Source organism: Apostichopus japonicus, chromosome 19 (genome assembly GCF_037975245.1).
Source record: "Apostichopus japonicus isolate 1M-3 chromosome 19, ASM3797524v1, whole genome shotgun sequence".
NCBI lineage: Eukaryota > Metazoa > Echinodermata > Holothuroidea > Aspidochirotida > Stichopodidae > Apostichopus > Apostichopus japonicus.
In genome coordinates this window covers 8,870,160-8,889,437 of record NC_092579.1, presented here as the reverse complement: position 1 = coordinate 8,889,437, position 19,278 = coordinate 8,870,160, and the positions used below count along the sequence as shown (strand labels likewise).

At 35.0% G+C, this 19,278-nt stretch overlaps 1 protein-coding gene across 2 annotated transcripts; it reads right to left on the bottom strand.

Annotated features, from left to right (window-relative positions):
• Positions 1-231: 231 nt before the first annotated feature.
• On the bottom strand, positions 232-19,103 carry LOC139960669 (uncharacterized). Of its 2 annotated transcripts, none has more exons than XM_071959219.1 (18): positions 18,803-19,103; positions 15,910-16,033; positions 14,406-14,516; positions 13,988-14,106; positions 12,297-12,350; positions 11,738-11,813; positions 10,268-10,312; positions 9,089-9,288; positions 8,534-8,599; positions 8,266-8,356; positions 7,446-7,739; positions 6,556-6,726; positions 5,042-5,223; positions 4,087-4,170; positions 3,368-3,582; positions 2,646-2,783; positions 1,921-2,056; positions 232-1,359 (listed from the first exon to the last, which is right to left on the bottom strand). In XM_071959219.1, the coding sequence occupies exons 1-18, from the start codon at positions 18,815-18,817 to the stop codon at positions 1,141-1,143; spliced, it is 2,340 nt and encodes a 779-aa protein (XP_071815320.1). In that variant the 5' UTR covers positions 18,818-19,103; the 3' UTR covers positions 232-1,140. The 2 variants fall into 2 exon arrangements, with proteins under 2 accessions (XP_071815320.1, XP_071815321.1); XM_071959220.1 differs by lacking the exon at positions 18,803-19,103 and adding an exon at positions 16,233-16,248.
• Positions 19,104-19,278: the final 175 nt, after the last annotated feature.

Here is a 19,278-nt window from a genome sequence, read left to right as displayed (position 1 = left end):
TATATTTGCTTGTATACTAGCTCTCGTTGAATAGGTACTCGGGTCATTTTGGGCAATCAACTATATATTAATTATGAAAGTTTAAAAGGATATTTATGCGGGAAGTTACTTTTATGGAAAAGGAAGATATTCTTAGCATTCTTGTGAAATTTACAATCAAGTATCGTTTTCGAGATTAGAAATGAACAAAGTGCCTGCCCCAAAATGAACTAAACTCATACAGGTGTGATGTCATAGATGCACAGTATAAGAACTTTTAATATCTTCCATGTTTTTCTTTATGATTTTAATCCGCTTCTCTTCTACAGAATTGGGATACATTAACATATGAATATACTACAATCATTTCTAACCACGGAAGACTAATGCGGCCATGCACCTTCTCCCAAAACAAATATAAACCACGGATTTATAACATAAAAGACAACATTTTAAAAACGACACAAAAATTATTTTTTTAAAACGCCAAAACAACTACATACAAACGGTTCCATCAAATAATCGGGCTTTGAAAGCATTGTTTTTCATTTTTATGCTTTTATCCATTTTCGTTAAACTTTGAAATTATCAACTTATTGGGTACAATAAAAAAAAAACACAGCAAAATAAAATAGCAAAGGCCTAAGCAGACCTATTTTGGGCGCAACTCTGAATAAAAAGAATGATTTATAAGAAATGCATATCGCTAATGTACTTATGTAAACATCTCTATAAACTCTTATTTTATGTTTTATCCCCGATTTTTGTCAATATATATAAAGATTAAAAGTCAAATTACGCGCCTAAATTACGCTATTAATTTGATCGTTTATTAAAGGTATAAGAGTTAATGAAGGCTGTCACGAAAATGATATAAGTATTTGCTTGAATCTGAATGAAAAGGTAATATTAATTTACGTCACAATATATATTTATCCATTTTGCTTTTTATCAAACCTATATCCATGTTGTAAGATCTTTTAACTGTTCAGCAAGATGGTCAAAGTAAAATTGCCATCCAAGAACCTTCTCAATTATTCATCGGTCACCCAAAACGCCAGCGGGAACACATATGTAGCTTTTCAACGTGATCTTATAGACACAAACCAAAGCCAATTTCAAACTGACTTTCACATTGTAAATATTAGTAATACGTTGAATTTACATCATTACAAGTTCGTCGTCCTGCTTTGTACTGTTTTCCTCTTTGTCACTCGTAGATTGTTGTAAAGCACTCTGGACCTCATCAAAATCGACTTCACTCTCTTCGTTAAGTATTGGAGGCAGCTTCATCCCTGCATCCCCTTCATCTGACTGTGAAATGTAATGATTAGCCTGTATTGTAGAACCTCGTCTCGGTAGCTTTAGCAGTTCCTCCATCTTTGAAATGAAAACAATCACGAAGAAACCAATAGTCACCCACATAACACTAAACTTAAATCATATCATTTCATATAATTTCCTTGTCAGTTCTTTATCAATGCCAAGGTCATTTACATAACTTTTCTTCTCAACTGCTGTACAAATTCGCAATTGAAAATGTGCTAAAAACTATTTCGGCTAGTGTGTATATAGTTGCCGCCTAATGTAAAACAACATGTATTCTTCAAACGTTGTCAGTTCAACTACTTTCTATTATAACACATGTGAAGTGAAGGGATTCAATAAAGGAGACCGGTTTATTCAAGACAATTTTGTAGAGTTTAAAGCATCTTTAGGAATTGTTAACATTGTTTTTATGACCTTACTTATTCGTGATTTGTGCAACGAGTTTTCCGGTGCCTAATTGTATCCGAATAATATGAAATGGGTTTCTTTAATTCATTCACTGAAACGATTTTTTAATTTTATTTCAGACACTTTTGAAATAAACAACATGAGAGTACATAGAACATATCATTTTGAAGAAACAGAATAAGGAGTCTTCCAACTGTGACTTACTTCAAGTACATCTTCACTGCCGAATTCGAGGTAATCTGTACGCTTCATTATCATCTCTCCGAACTCTTCAAACATATTTGTAAATTTGGGTCTAGACATCGGACTCTCCTGCCAACAGCGTTTCATTAAATCGTACCTGCAAAAATAGGTTATAAGCACTAACAGAGTATTCAGCAACCTTTTCTGATTATTCCATGGTCAGGATTTTCCTTATGGAGAAACATTTCAATCAATGCAACGGTCCTTTGTGCAAGAAATAGAAACCAGTAGACTGTTTATATATATAACTATTAATGAATAACCCTATTTACACAGTTGATAATCGTTTCGAAATACATATTCATATCGTAGATAAAGTTGCAATCTTCGTGTTATACTATAGTAAAGTATTCAAAAGAATTATTTTCGTATATTTTATTTGCTTTTCTACAACATATGAGCAACAATGAGGTAGAATAAAGTACAATAACCAAAACCAGAGTTTCTCTCCCTTCAAACTGCCAAAAAAGTTAAATCATAAATACATACCAAGAAATTTGAACAACGTAATTGAAGAAAAAGTAAACAAAGCAAAAGAAAACTTAATACGCAATAAAAACTAAGTAATAGGCAGTATTTAAATTTCACGTTTTCACTGGTGTTAAATTTCACGTTTCATACAATTAGCTCATGTCATGGCGATTGCATTGTTATCAGTACTCAAATTTGTTTTTCTATGTACTCACACATCATCAGGACAACTGCCTGGTTGGTCCATGCGGTAGCCGTTTTTCAGTTGACTGACTAACAACCGCGGTGCGATACCAGGATAAGGAGTACCACCGAGTGTGAAAATTTCGTACAGCAGTACTCCAAAGGACCAACTAATTTGAGATAAAAGAGTAGTATGAAGGGTATGGATGAGAATGGGTGAAGTCGAAGCTTCCGCCCACCAGAAAAAAAACAGTCTTCATTCCATGATTGTACCACGTATGAATTTATGAAGCTTCAAAGGAGGGCATGGTGTCAGAATATGAACGATTCTACTCATAGTTTATGGATTCATGCAATATTAACTGTGTTTTGAGCAGTGATAATAAGTACTGTTTATCTCACGTATTATCCGCTGTTGGTTAACACTAATAAAGGCTACCTCAATGTCCTAGCTAAAAGTATCGTTACTGCCTTCCTCTGCCAGATCCCTATGGCTTGAATATTACGATACATGTTTACCTAAATATAAATTGTTAAAATGATAGAAACATTAATTTAAATTATATCTTTGATTATTCTTCTTTTCCATCTAACGAAAACAGTTCACAAATTGGAATAGGTGGTAAAGGAACTTGATGGATGTATCCATCAATGCTTAAGTTAGAGGTATAGCCTATGTTCAATTATTAACCAAACTGTTTGTGCATAAAATATAAAACAAAATGAGATAAGAGTAACGTATTTGGTTACTTACGCGTCTCCTTCCGAACTACATATTCCATTTATGATCGTTTCCAGACTGCACCATTTCACCGGTATCTTCTGTTCGGTAGCTCTCCTTTTATATCCTCTCGTGTAAATGTCATCGGCAAGTCCAAAATCAGATATTTTTATCGTCAGTCCTTCACCAACGAGTACGTTACGAGCAGCAAGATCCCCGTGATAGAAACGTCTTTCTTGAATATGGGCCTGCCAAACCAAATACATGTTTTCTTTGATAAATAATTTATTTTAACATCCGATGTGTCTGAAACTTGTCCTTGGATCCGTCGGCTTCTCATACCCGAAGAGGAACCGTTAAGTCTTGCTCTGATACCGTCGATTTATAGTCTACGTTGCTTGTGATAAGCTAATTTTATATGGTGAATGCTGGAATAGTTGGTCAAGCCATTTTGATTGGAGAGCCATCACCTTTTATCGGATTAGCTCTCATCAACAATATTTAAACATACTAGAGAATACATTGAGAGAAAGTCTACAATTATGTTAATACGAATGGAAGTGTCTACACGTGGCCTTTAATAACTATAAACGTTGTTCTATACACATCTAACTGATGACGAATTTATTGTTGATTGTCACAGCTTTGGAAACCAAAATGTTATTACTCTCTATGCTTTTGACAAGTTTTTAATGTTATTTTAAACTGAAAGTGTCACAGTTACATCCTAATCGATGAAATTAACGACTTACCATTCCATTGGCGATGTCACGAGCAATAATAAGTTGTTGTAATTCCCCTACAGAATATACTTGGTCTTTCTCAGCACTCGCTAGCTGTGATGAGAATATAAAGATATGAACGATGGTCTATGGCATGCTCCTTCATTAGGTGGAAACAAATTTTAGTGGCTTTCTTTTTCATTTTTCTTAGATTACAACTGACGTTCACAATCCCCTTGAGCATGGTTGTTAAAACAATCTAAGAAGAAACTTTCACGGATAATTATAACAATGATGATGATAATTAGCAGTAGTTTATTTTACGATGCTTAAGTTACCTCAAATGTGAGAGAAACCCACAAGGGCTTATGGATTACAACTTACACGTCGGGTGGCTTCCAATCCAAATGTTTATCTCAAATATGAAACCTTTTTCAATTTAGAAAGTTATTTCCGATGGAAAAATCGTAGATTGCTCTTGCATGAAAACCCCACCTTACTATGACCCGGTCGGGTATCAAACCCGAAACCTCCCGATTACTAAGCCTCGGTGCTTAACATACCACCGTCTGTATCCACTAGGCAACAGCACCGGCATAAATTGAACTGTACCAATCAAAATCCCAACAGGGAACAGGAAACGAATAATGAAGCTTAATCTAACACCGAGTAAACGGCAATCGCCTCAAAAACGCCAAAAAAAAAAAAAAAAGAACAAAGGAAGATTAATCCACGTTGGGAATGGGATGTGTGATCTGGTAAATGTTTGTATAATTGGATGGAAAATATCGCTAATTTTTGACGTTGGAAATATATTTGATGCTGTATGAATTTCAAGTTTAAAGGAAGCTGAAGAAACAAACAATGATTGATCAAACGCCCCATCCGTTTCGTCGCCCTCATAACATATTAATAATTAAGCTTGAATGCTTTAGTACTTTCTAAGTAGAAAATACAAATATGTAACATGTGTGTAGCGACTTACCTTTCTGCAGTCCCGTAAGAATCCCAGCAAGTCACCATACTTCATATATTCTGTTATAAGGTAGAACGGTTCATTCATTGAGCAGCAGGCAAGAAGACAGAGGATGTTCACATGGTCGCCCAGCTCTGCGATGAGTTTCATTTCGTTTATCAGGTCTTCTTTTACATCAGAAAATGCTCCAACTGTAAAATCGAATAAATAATTGCAAGTGGTTTGGACCAACAATGGAATGGCGACAAAACTATGCCATAGCAGCTCTACATTCCAAATTTGCACGGAATTATATTTTAATAAATTATATTTATAAAGCATCGATATTTGGTGTCATACAAGTCTTTTCTAATAACAGATAGTTTCGCTTTTGCTCTTATAAAAGACGATTATGAACGCTCAAATTAAATAGGTTAGGTATACGTAATCATCCTGAACTATCCCCAATCCATAGCACTTCGTTTGAAACAAGTTTTTACAAAGTTTTTATTTGTCATAACTATGTTATTAATTCCATAATGTATCTTGAAAGTTATTGTAACACTCGAGTTAGGTGGTACAGCAGGGGCGGATGCAGGGTTTGTGACAGGGGGGGTCTGACTGGTCCAGCCGCGCCTGAACGTAAGACTATCTAAGCGGAGCGTCGCCATCGGTTGGCGCGGAGCGTACCAGAAAATTTTTGGCTTTACAAATCACCCAGATGGCCGGAAACGGCACTTCCCGAGTATTCTAAGCTGCATGTACCTAGCCTGAAAATATGGATCTCATGTCTGCAATTTCTCAATTGATGAGAAAAAAACAATCTATGAAATATGGTAATACATATCAGATGAGTTGAGATGATACAAAAATCATAATGCCTTTAGCCCCCAATCCCCCTCCCGTTCCGTCACCACTGTTTGATGCAGGGCCAGATCCAGGATTATGGAAGGGTGAAGGTTTGGCCTCCAGTGATCCTAGGGTCTAAGGGGAGTGGGTTTCCCTCTATCCATTGTGAAATTCTTGGATATTTAAGTACAACAGGGAACCCCCTTCAAGTTAGCCATGCAAAGCACCTCTCTCTGTTTTTTTCTCTTTTTTTCTCTCTTTTTTTTCCTTTTTTTTTCTTTTTTTTTGGCCAAGAGCAGGGGGGTCCGAACCCCCTGGACCCCCCTCTGGATCCGCGCCTGGTATAGGTCTTTACACGTTTACCGTATACAAGGGCTTGTATAATATAGCAATACCTTCATTGTTCACATTGTTGAAGGCTTACTTTTTCCATGTCATATATTTATACTGAAAAAGGACTTTTAATTCTGCTACTTTTAAAGCAACTCAGGGGAAACACAGAACGCACTATTAGTACAAAATGATACAGGATCTCTCTGCGGAAGTAACATCAACATCCCGTAGCGTCCATCAATAGGATTCCATGAACTTATGAACGCTTTGCATTTCTCTTGATGCATCATCCTGTTACTTCACGTCGAAGATTACATTATATTATAAATGTACGTTTGATGATTAATAAATATCTACATCACCTTTAGTAGTTTTAATAGCAACTGTCACATCTTCAACTTTATTCTTCATGCCGGTGACCTTGCCCATATGCACCACACCGAATTCACCTTCCCCTAGCTTTTGCTCGATTATGACTTTATCGTGGCTAATTTCTTTGTCTGTTAATATGGGATCAACTTCTCGAGTCTTCTCTGTAAATAAAAAAACAAAACATAAATACATACACAGACCGTGAATAGCATATTTTTTTTTATAAAATGGTGACTTCAGGCAAGAACTTAGGCACGATATTACCAAAACAAAATGGTAGAATATCAGTATTGGTAAGGCGTTTATAGCTATTCCAGTTTTAAAGGTATTCAGCTTTAAGTATTATAATCTCTGGTATCTAAGTTGTCATATTGAGCTTTGTTCTGATCGAGAAATTGACATAATCCCCTGTTTATCCCAGTAAGTACACCTTTGGATAGATGCTGAAGTGTCATTTCTCAAATATTAAAAAGTGGTATAGAAAACTGGAGGGATTTCAGTATTTTTATTAAACCTAATTTAGTGTCACAATTTAACATTTAAGTATGTAGCTCAACACATATTCACTGAGTTCGTATCTCATATCAATCAGCCGATTCACACAAAGATTACCAGTAAATCTTAAAGTTTTGTACCACATTAAATACTGGATTGTGCTGACAAATCTGAAGAAAAAAATGTTAGCATGTGCTATTAGGATTACAGCCGATTGATAGCACGATCTATTTTTACTTTGGTACAAAGCTGTAAGATTTACAATAGCAACTGTGTTATCTGTGTATATCCGGTGCATCAATTGCTACTGCTTCGTGCAACATATTGGCTAAAACCATTCTAAAAACTATTATTTTCTTTTAAAATATTTCCATAAAAATATTACCAATGGCTTTCTCCTGGTACATTTGTTCAAGATGGAGGTTCTCTAGATTATCTTTTCTTATGCGTCTTCGTCTCTTTGTCAATAGAAAGCATACAATAACAACAACAATCACAAAAACTGCGAAAAGACCGATGATTAGGATCATTGTTGTTGACGTAGATGAGACGGATTCAGGGGTAGGCTTTGGCCCAGGGGCAAAGCTTGTTGATTGGATCCCCATGCTAGCTTTGTCTCCATTATCACGAACGATTGTGTCAGTCTCTTGTTCAGTCGTGAAGGGATGATCTGTGAAATCTAAATGAAAATATCAATCAGTTAATCCATCAGTAATCCATTCAATCAATCAATCAATCAATCAATCAATCAATGAAACAATCAATGCAATCAATCAACCAAATAATCAAACATTCAATCAAATCAACCTTACAACCGATAACCAATTAATGGATGGATAAACCAATCTATCAAATCAAATGGATCAATCAAGCAAGCAAATTAAGTGATGATTCTGTAAAGCAATATTTAATGCAACCAAATAATCAGACATTCAATAAAATCAACCTAACGACCGATAACCAATTAATGGATTGATCAATCAATCTACGAATCAAATCAATTCGATCAATCAATCAATCAAGCAAAGTATTCGATGATTCTATAAACCAATAGTCAACTCAACCAAACAATCAATTTTGTGAGCATAACTTTGCACATTGAGAATAAACAGTATATTAGTAGGTTAAAATGTAAATATACGACCTTTATTTGTGTTCCTGTAATATATTTGAAATCATACCACCATAATTGTAATCGAATTTACCTTCTTCGGAAATTTCGGCCAAGAATAACTTTGTGGCAAGTCTTCCTGGTTCAGGATTATTTGCATAATCTGATGAAACGTAAGGAATGATCTGTAAAATTTCCAAGGAAAAATAATAAATATTAAAAAATTCAAACGACTAGAGCTGAACATTGAAATACAAAAATGGTATGGGATGCTTGAGACGTGTAGTGTGGATTAATTGTAAATGTATCATTCGACTTACATCTGAATAATAAAATATAGAAGTATTTGTCTTTTATCTAACCGTAAGTTTGTACTCAAGGCCTTCTTGAATTTCTGCGCTGATGGCTTCCCATGTATTAACTTGGTTCTGTTCAAAATAATTGAAAATGTTAACATTATTAAAGTATAAACTCTGTGTAAAAGTAAGCTGGCCTGACGTTTCGATCCTAGCATGATCTTCTTAAAGGCTAAATGAAGTATAAACTATAACAATTTTCACTGGGCATTGTTGAACTTTTCTCTTTTCAGAACGACTCATAAAGTAAAAGCTAACACAGTAGTAGTGATGATCTTGATATCTTTTTCTTCGACACATCTCAGGCTCGTGTGGATATTTTAATACAAATGTCATGCAGTCACATAGCAGTCCATTAGTCCATCAGAAACCATACCACCATCGCATGTGTTGAAGATATGCGCCTTAAGCTAATTTTGTTTATTAGTTTTAGATGGGCGTTACACTTACAGTATACCTGGTCATATTGATATTATATCTGTAAAACACATATTTTCATATCTGCCATGTAATTTATTTCATATTTTTGAAACCCTCTGATATAGATAACTTCGTACTTACACTATCAAATATTTGGATGGTATGAGACAGGATCAGGTCTCCATCAGTCGTGTGAAGCTGTGTTTGGTATTCCTCTAATGTTCTCATACTGTTTACTTGTACCGGAGGAGACCAAATAAACGTCATGCTAACGTTACCGTCTGACGTATATGTAACATGATCAAGGGATACGTCAGTGGGCTTACCACATCGGTAAACGTCTGATAAATTAAAAGGAAATTATATAATTTAGATATAGCAAAACGATTGGTCAAAATACCATCACGTCTCAATATTGTAATTTCTCCAAAGTTGTGAAGAATGTTTGTACTTTCGAGTTATGTTTCAACTGAGGGAAAATGACTTTACAGAGGTACATTCGAAGTACGTGTGTTTACTTGAAAGAGTATGCACTGAAATTTAAAGTACAGCCACAGATTTTAAGCAGTAAGGCAAGATTCTTACATATCGATTCCGTGATATCAATAGCTAAGAAATATTTTTCCGAACATAAACTCCCTGCAACATAATTGCGATATCATTGATGCAGATTGACAAAACCTTAAACTCCCTTTTTCAAAAATGGGAATGTACCATATTTTGAATGCAACATGGCAATTGTAAAATTCAAAGCTCTCTCACTTATTTAATTTGGACCCTACCAATTCCGCTTCAAAACATATAGTGCAAATTTAATTAAACAATCTGCTTACTTGTATCAGTCTTATCAGCTCCCAAGCGTGGTTAAGTGTTGGGGTATTTCTTTATAAATAAATGCGTTTCCAGCGCTATAGAGTTGAGCGAGAGGTAGAGAGAGAGAGAGAGAGCAAATCCCGGGCCCGACACCCAAAGGACTCCTCACACAGCTCATTTCTCGAAAATCAGACAGGTTCGATATTGCATTAAGGAGAAAATGGAACCCAATCTAACTTGCGCATATATATAGGACAGTTATTTCTTTTTGCCCAGGTCACCAGGTTGAATTTTTACGTCGTGTGATAGCTTCGTGTCCACAGCGAACTAAGCGGGGTTCTTTTTAATCTTAAATTGAGGAATCTTCCTAATATTGTTAACTTATGAAAATAACAGAAAGTAACATCATATTAAATATCGGATTATCTCCAACAGACCACGAGGTACACGTTACCAACAGACCACGAGGTGCAAGTTACCCACTGTAATACTGGTATATTCACTTACCCTGAGCCGCACAAAAGGTGGCATCTCGTGTTTCCTCGTAACAGTCTACAGTTATGTAACAAAAGCATCAGAATCAAATGTTAAATTCACATCTTTAACATTTAATTATTAGCTTAACTTAATTTTTCAATATGCGGATAAGAGGTCTTAACGTGTGTATTACGTGGATCAGTAAGCTAGATAATTCAAATCCATGTTCTTCCATATAGCGTAAACTGTCACAAAATATGACAACATATTGATTTAAGGTATACATATAATGTTAAGAACGACGGTTATGGTGGGTCACTTTACTTGTTTACACGTGCCACGTTATTTCCTTATAATGTTTAAGAATCAAATCTTGACTATTCAGTGGATCAAAATCTAGTTTATTGAAATAAGAAATGTTTTCTACTCTATGATTGGATCAACTCACGACACGATAACTTAACTATTGCTATAAATAGTTTCCACTTTATCTTATAATCGAAATCTGCAAAAGAGATAAAGCAATGCGCCATATGTTAAAGTAACTTCCAAACTACAAACATATTGAGATTTTAAATAGGTAATTATGTTTCTTAATATGACATCTTCAATATAGCTAATATCCTGTGGGTTTATGCAATCATATACCGAGAACTTTTAAACGTGCACTTTTCAGATTCAGATTCTCTTTATTGCATCCCAAGCTGGGCAATTGATTGCTCACAATATAAAACATATGTACAGTACATAAAATACACACAAAATATATAAGACTCTCAAATACTAAGACATAAGACTTAAAACAAAGCTGGCAAGATACGTAAAAACGGTAAAATACAAAATACAGTAAAACAGCACCAGAGATACTTGTGAAACATTGGATTGCACAATGAGCAAGATTACTGACCTAGCGAGTAAAAGATTCATTATGAAGTTTAATAAAACGAGGGATAAAGGAGGATTTGTAACGATTCGTAACGGCACGGGGTAGTCTCATCCGCCCACTGCGGGGTATTATTGCACTTTCCAAATTAATGTGTAGAGGGTGGCTACTGTTGTTGAGAACCCCAGCAAGTTTACTTTGAAGGTGAAGATGATATGAGGTGTTCACTGACTGCTGACGTTCGCCTAGGATGCGACTGACTTGGCTTATAATAATGAGGAAAAGGAAACGGGGAAAGGCTGGGGGAGTGAAGAAACGTGCACTTGCAATTGATCAATTTAAAACTTTCAATCCTGGAAGCTCCCTCGCCAAAAGAAGTTCTCCTACCAGACCACCCCCTAACCCAGGAAAAATACGTTGAAAAATTCCCCGATTTATACTTATTCAAGTGCAATATTGAATATAATTTGAAATTCATAGGAATGGATAAAAACCAAAATAAATCTTAAAGTAATAGCAAACAATTCATAGCCTCGTTTCCCATAGAGTTAACTATAGACTTGTGACTGTTGATTTAGTCAGACGAATACTCCTTGACTAACGCAGCGTTAACTTACCAGGGGTTTCGAATTGCATTGCCGAAGCTGGGGATACTGGAAGCGGTGATCCCTCTGAAGTTACACCGTAAGCCACCTATTAATTATTAAACAAAGGATCAAAGAAACAATCATGTCAGAGTTGCCCCTGTTATTTCTACATTAATCTAACCATGGAGGTAAAACAGTTTTACCTCCATGATCTAACTAAAAGTCTGATGTATCAGCATAAAGGTTACAATAATGAATATGCCGAGTAACATGTAAAAATAGGAGAGCAGTATTTATATCATCTCCTAATATAGGTACAACATGAAAATCATGAAAATTGTAATACAGAAGTAAATTGTCTGAGTCTAACATTATACGAAACATGTTTTCGTGATTGCTGCTTTGATGTTTTTATTTCATGTTCAACCCATTCATTCTTTTTTCCAAGTAGAAAAAATATATGCCAAGAACTTAGCCTTTCTACAGTAACTGTAGATAACCAATTGTGTTTAATATATGCTAATCTACTACCTCTGGTTATGTGACCAAGGTCGTGTTATTTTTGTTCATTCGAGATAATGTTTCTTACCTGAAACAGACAGTTATGAGTGAAAGGGGCGTCTCCTGACATAAACGCTGATTGCTGGTTAAATGGAAAAGGACAGAAAAGGAAAATTGAAAGTGAAGCTGTGTCGTGATGATTTCATATTGGATGATCATGGGAACTGAATTGTATTTTAGACTATCTAATTCATACGGAGCTAACTGATATAGGTGGAAAGACAATGATGTAAGGATCCTACTTTCTAATTAGATATGTTAAGTCCCTAAGTAGGCTACTTAGTGAAGTCACTACCTGTTGAAATCGAATATATATATATATATATATATATATATATATATATATATATATATATATATATATATATATATATATATATATATATATATATATATATATATATATATATATATATATATATATATATATATATATATACTGTGACCAGGCAGATACAACTGTAACGTATCCAGGAATAGTGTTATAAAAGCTTAGGGCCATTCGGAGGAAGTTTGGTTCGACGATCACACCTATTAACCTTCCTCCGGATGAGAACTGCAGTAAATTTCTCCATTTAATTATCATAAACGAGCAACATCTCTATCCAGGGATGTGTTAGTGAGACATATCATTCGGCTCATGTATCTCTCTAGTATATAGAACACTATTAATGGCAGGTTGTTAAAAGGGAATCTAACCAGTGGTCTCTTGTGGGACCACTGTGGGACACATGCATCCCTGGTCCATGTAAGGTTATAGTAAATATATTAATAGTCAAGACAGACGGCTGAAAGAGAATCTATAACAAGGGTTGTGTTAGTGGGATGCATCCCTGGTTAATGAAACGTTATAGTTAATATAACATTAGTTGTGACAGAGAACATATATAACAAGGGTTATGTTAGTGGGAAGCATACCTGGTTAGCGAAACGTAATAGTTAATATAACATTAGTCATGACGTTATAGTAAATATATTAATAAAGACAGACGGCTGAAAGAGAATCTATAACAAGGGTTGTGTTAGTGGGATGCATCCCTGGTTAATGAAACGTTATAGTAAATATAACATTAGTCATGACAGACGGCTGAAAGAGAGTCTATAAAAATAGCGTTATGTTAGTGGGACATGTCCTTCGTTTCATGAAACGTAATGTCTATCTTATCAGATTCAAGTAATATATTTAACACAAATTCTAACCAGGTTTGTGCGTTACTTGCACACATCTTAGATCTAAATTGCAAAGAAAAAGAGTAACGACTTTACTAATTAGCTTCGTTACTGTAAATCACATCCCACATTATTTTGTAAATTTTGATGGAAGTTTGACATTTTAATTGGACTTTTAATATATTTTCCAGCTTTGCTGGTGTATAGTATCATTACGGTAACAGAGCAACATGTTCAAAGGAGATTTTCATAATACGTTTCAAACGACTTTTCATACACCAAAGTGTCAAGTGTTCAATGAATTAAAATGTTTATCGTGAAACAAAAATAATTAAGTTTGACTGTTAGCAATATCCATCAATCAAAAGCAATTCAGATTTCTTCCAAGGAGAAATATTAAGTGTCACCGCTAAGATTAGAGGGATTGACTTACTATGGTTCCTTGCTGTTTTAATATTAAGTGTTTTGTATACAAATGAGCACTTTAAAGTGTTATACCCCCACCGCCCCTATATAACCTCGTTTATAATTATATGTAAATATGCTTACCGAAAGTTTATCACTTCTGCTCCGACCCGCGGCTAAGGTATCTTTACAGGTCGGGAATATCCATTTGATAATACTATTCTCATGCGTCTCACATTGAAGGTCCGAGAGGTACACTATAACTATATTGTTTATAAAATATATAAAATATATTATATTGTATATATTGCATATTGTATATTGTATATAATATATTGTATAAATAATATATACAATATAATATATAAAATACTTAAAGTATTTCAATAACAAAACTGTATCCTGTAGTTTCAAAAGGTATATATTCGTTGGTTGCAAGAATTCATTTTCGATATCCTTGCTCAAGTAAATCAACTCAACTATTTTTTTGTTTGTTTTCTAGATTGATCATTTAACATTGTTTCGTAGTTTTTTGCTAGATTGAAGACAGATTCGTACTTACAGTCATATTGCATAAGAGGTTCCCATGATATAGTATACGAAAGTCTCCAACTGCCATCGGGCAGATTCAGTACCGTATGGTTAACTTCGATTGAGGTTACCGGAATAGGATCTGTTCATATATAGAAAGAACATTAAGAAACACATTCGAGCAGAACATTTTCGTCAAGTTTATGGTTTAGTAAGAAGGACAATAAAGTCATTCCATCGGCCTTGTTGCTCGGATGCTTATCTTATTATTAAAGTGATAGTCCGGTAACTGAAGTTCATTGCTTTAACAATGTCTCTGTCAATCTCAAATTCCTAACAGCATGTTATATTGTGGAGACACAAACTTTTCGAGCTTGGTGAACTGTTTGGTATGCATCTTGCAATAGCAAGCCGGCCTTTACCTTTCATGACGTGGATCACAGTGTATTTTCTGTGATATCCTTATGGCTATCGAACTGAACGAGTATATGTACTTATCTATTAGGTACTAATGATTTTGTATACCGCTTAAAATATTCCCTGCAGAGAGACTTGAAACCTATGCAAACTTTTCCAAATGTGTGACATTTTAAAGACTAGATCAAAAGTGATGACTTAAGTTTTGAACGAACTTTTGCTATTTTGAGACCATTTTATACACCGATAAAATATTCAATGCAGAGAGACTTGAAACCTATGCAAACTTTTCCAAATGTGTGACATTTTAAAGACTAGATTCAAGAATATTGACAAAAGTTTTGAACGAACTTATGCTATGATGACATCACAGACAACACTACTAGGATACACTTCCTGGAGGTACTTGACAGAAAATAGTTTACATTCAAGCAAAGTTAGAAACGAGCTATTGAGATGTCAGGTTGCATAGTATATTATGAGCAAAAAGGCTAAAAATGTGCACTCAAGTTATACTGAATATTACCAGTAGCGTGCACAAGGCAGGGGGAGGGTCATGACCCGCACCTTCGATCGTCAGCAAGGGGTGGGGTGGTTCAGTTGGGCCGGGTTGTGTTGCATTCAGCCGAGGATGAACTGGACCACTGTTACGGGTCATCTTCGCACAAATAAAATAGCAAAACCTAGCGTACAAGGCTACCCATATAGACCTAATTTGTAGTCTAGACATGCCTCGGAATCCACCCTTTGATGTATAAATTAAAGCCAAAAGGTCCAGGGAGGACCCTGAAATCCCCCTACATAAGTGACAGCAATGTCATATATGCCCATAAGGTAACACATCCTCTATTATAAAATTCTCAGTAGCTTCAGGGTCTCCCAAAATGTTTAAGCCCCCCCCCCCTTCATCAGTCAAGGAGACCTGTTAAATTACCATTATTTATTCATTCAACCTGCCGTGTAGAGAAACTTGTAAAGACTTAAAATAATTATAGTCTAATCACGCTCAGAATTCATTATTTGAATAAAAAACAATCCCCAAACCTACCCACCCCCACCCCACTCCCAAAAAGTGAAGGTAATTTATAAACCTTCGATAAAACTGTATAATTCCGCACCTGCATCAATGCATTCGTAGTCTTGTATGTCGGGTACAAAAGCATCACAAGGTTTTGATACAAAGGTCACCGTGGCTAACGCTATAGCCACACGTAAAATCTGCATGGCGGCGGTAAGGTTCAACTGAAATAGGAAGAAAAATATTTAATTCCATGTGAATTGTAAAGACGGAGGAATGTAATTATAAACGTGCTTTCATCGGATTGTTTAGTTAGGCTCCATCCCATACTTCCACATTCGTAACATATTTTCTATCATAACAATACACCAAAGCTTTCAAATTTAAACTGGTTCTTAAAAGAAAAATCGTTCTTCCACTTACTCCGAGGGACGTCATTCTTGTCAACTTTCCGCTATAAGATGTACACACTGTGCTAGCTTATGTCACGTGCGGAAGCGATAGGAAGTGTGAAGCCCCGCTTGAACTCACGAATGCTTTGAACTCACCGTACTCATATTGTACCAAGTAGTAAGCACCCTTAGCGCAACAACGCATAGTCATATATATGCTAATGGTGCCAGCCCACTATAGAAGTCGACGCACTTAAAATAAGACTGTCATTGTTACGTACACAATCATGAAATCCATACCTCCACAGAAGGCACAGGGCATCAAGACATATGTCAACCATATTGGTTTATGAACTTATGGGAGAAACATTAACCACCTTATATGGTATGACAACCTACTTCTATAATTTTCCTACTTAGTTTAGCACTGACCAAGAAGATATTTTTCTAACAGACTGCTCTAATGCAAACATTGTTACTTCAGACTGCAAGTGACTGACGCCTAAAATAAACAAATGTTACTTGTAATTTGCCTATGCCTATGCCTAGGTTATAGGTCTATAGAGAGCTTGCAATCTTATCCTTAAATCAGCAAATTTTGTTACTTGTATTTGGCCTACTGTTCCGAAGGTTATTTATTCCATAGAAAGTTCCATCATGCTTTATTTTCACTGACAAACCTCCGAAATTTGTTTCCATGAACCTTAATCTTTGTGCGATGTTTGAGATTGAGTTTGAGTATATTTCCAAAACAATAAAAGAGGAGTAGTACAAAGTCAAGATAAAACAAGGTGGTGAGGGACGACTGAAAAAGCATTATCTTGTACGAGCAGTCCCACTTATACAAGTTAAACAGTGCAGATAAACACAATACAAAAATAGAGGAAAAGAACAAAGAACAAAAAACAAAGGTAATTAACAACTTACAAGCAATAATGATTTACAATAAACAACTTACAAGCAATAATGATTTAGAAGGTGACACTTTAACCTTTTGTTAAAGGAAAATGACTAATTGTGGCTTTTAAATTGTTATCTAGTATATTCCAAATTTAACGCCACTGTTTATAAAAAATTGATGGACAATATCATTGCAAGAAAGATTTGTGCCGAAATAGTGAGATGTCCTTACGTTATAAAAATGGAATTTGTTGTTCTAATTTAACTAACTATGAAACTTAAGCGGTATGGCCCCCTTGATATACTTGAACATGAAAACAGTCACCTGTAAATTGTAAATATCAAACTATTAAGAATCCTTTGAGTAAAGAAAAGGGATTTGGTTGGTGATATCGATAATCAGAGTTAGTCAAAGTACTAACGGCTCTTTTTTTTGTAAAATATTTAAACAACTGGAGTAAGAGGAGTAAGTTTTTCCCCATATAATATTACAATAGGACAGTTGCATGCGAATGAATAAGTGAATCATACTAGGATTTAATGATATTAAATGGGACGATATAGCTGAATTTATACAAAATACCAATTTAATTACTCTTTATATTTTAGAACAAGTAACATCGATAACGGGTTTCCAGGTGAAGTTGGAGTCGATATAAATGCCAAGGAATTTGGCTTTATTATCTACGACTAGTTTATTACAATCAATGAATAACTCAACAGTGCCAAGTTTACGCTGCAAAGGATGAAAAATCATGAAATTGGTTTTAGAAATATTTAATGATCCTTGGGCATAATGAAACCATTTTTAGCTCATTATTAACTATACGTGCCCCGGATATGAGGTATTTATGTTTATAAAGGATACTAGTGTCGTCTGCAAATAAGATTAAGGAGAGTACAGATGAGCAGTTACACAAATCATTTACGTAAACAAGAAATAACAGAGGCCCAAGAATGCAGCCTTGCGGTACACCACAGCTCATAGTTCATGGCTGATTGCACTGGTGCGATGTCTGGTTGGTTTCCAGTTAGATCGTACCAATACCATAACTTTCCATATGCTAACGGTACCTTCTTCTTGAAACTCTTAAATAAGGTACATTAACGTTTATCTCATTCAACGGCGCGCAATCGTTTTCCCCCTTTAAAATGTCGTTGAAGCTATAACCATAACCAACAACAAACAATGTTGAATCAAAACTAATGTAAATAGAGTACCAATTGAATGATTATTAAACATTACTTTTAAGGCTGATAACACGTTTCCCTAAAGGCGATAAGTTGTGAGTATCCAAATACAAATGGTACTAAGTATAATAATGCGTTTTATGTTATTGGTAGGGTTTTGTTGTTGACGATTAGAAATATCTACCAAGGCCGGTATAATTAATCATATCAATGTAATAAACTGCACCAAAATGTAACCATAATTTCATCCAAATTTGGTAAGAATAACGAAATAAAGGAAACATAATAGGCCTATACACCTGTCACTATCAACTGGAGAATATTACCATATTATTTACAAAGTATAAAAATATTCAGTTTAAAAGTACTTTCACTCGTCATCATAAGTGAAATAAGTGACTCAGATTATGTACTTATAATATGTATATATATATATATATATAATACTCAGAATTAAACAGATTAAAAAGAGAAAAATAAGATAAAACACTTGACAACTTATGGCCTTACCTTTTTATACGTCATTGGAGATATGTTACTCTGATATGCACTACGATGCTATACTATAGCTATACAGTCAGTGTTACTAACTGTTAGTCTCTGTACTTCTTAGATTAGCAAGAAAAGACCACAGTTATGGTCGGAAATAGTTAGCTTTACAATTTCCCCTGTTTGACCAGCTCTACGTCTGTTTCCGATCAATCGTTATCACAGTACGAATTCTCTGTTGAAAACGCCATTGTATGTTAAGTATATTGAAGCAATGACCTTAACTTCTGGATTGGCTCGTTAAGTTTCTGTGCAGAACCGTATGGTAAACGGGATCTTGTAAATAATTATGTAATTATGTAATATAGACATTGAAACTTTACGGTAATACGAACGATACTTACAGTAAATATATACTGTCACTGTATCATTGTTATTATTGTACTGCTTCTACTGTTCTGAGGTGTTTTGCATGGTCTGATCTGGTAAGCGAAACA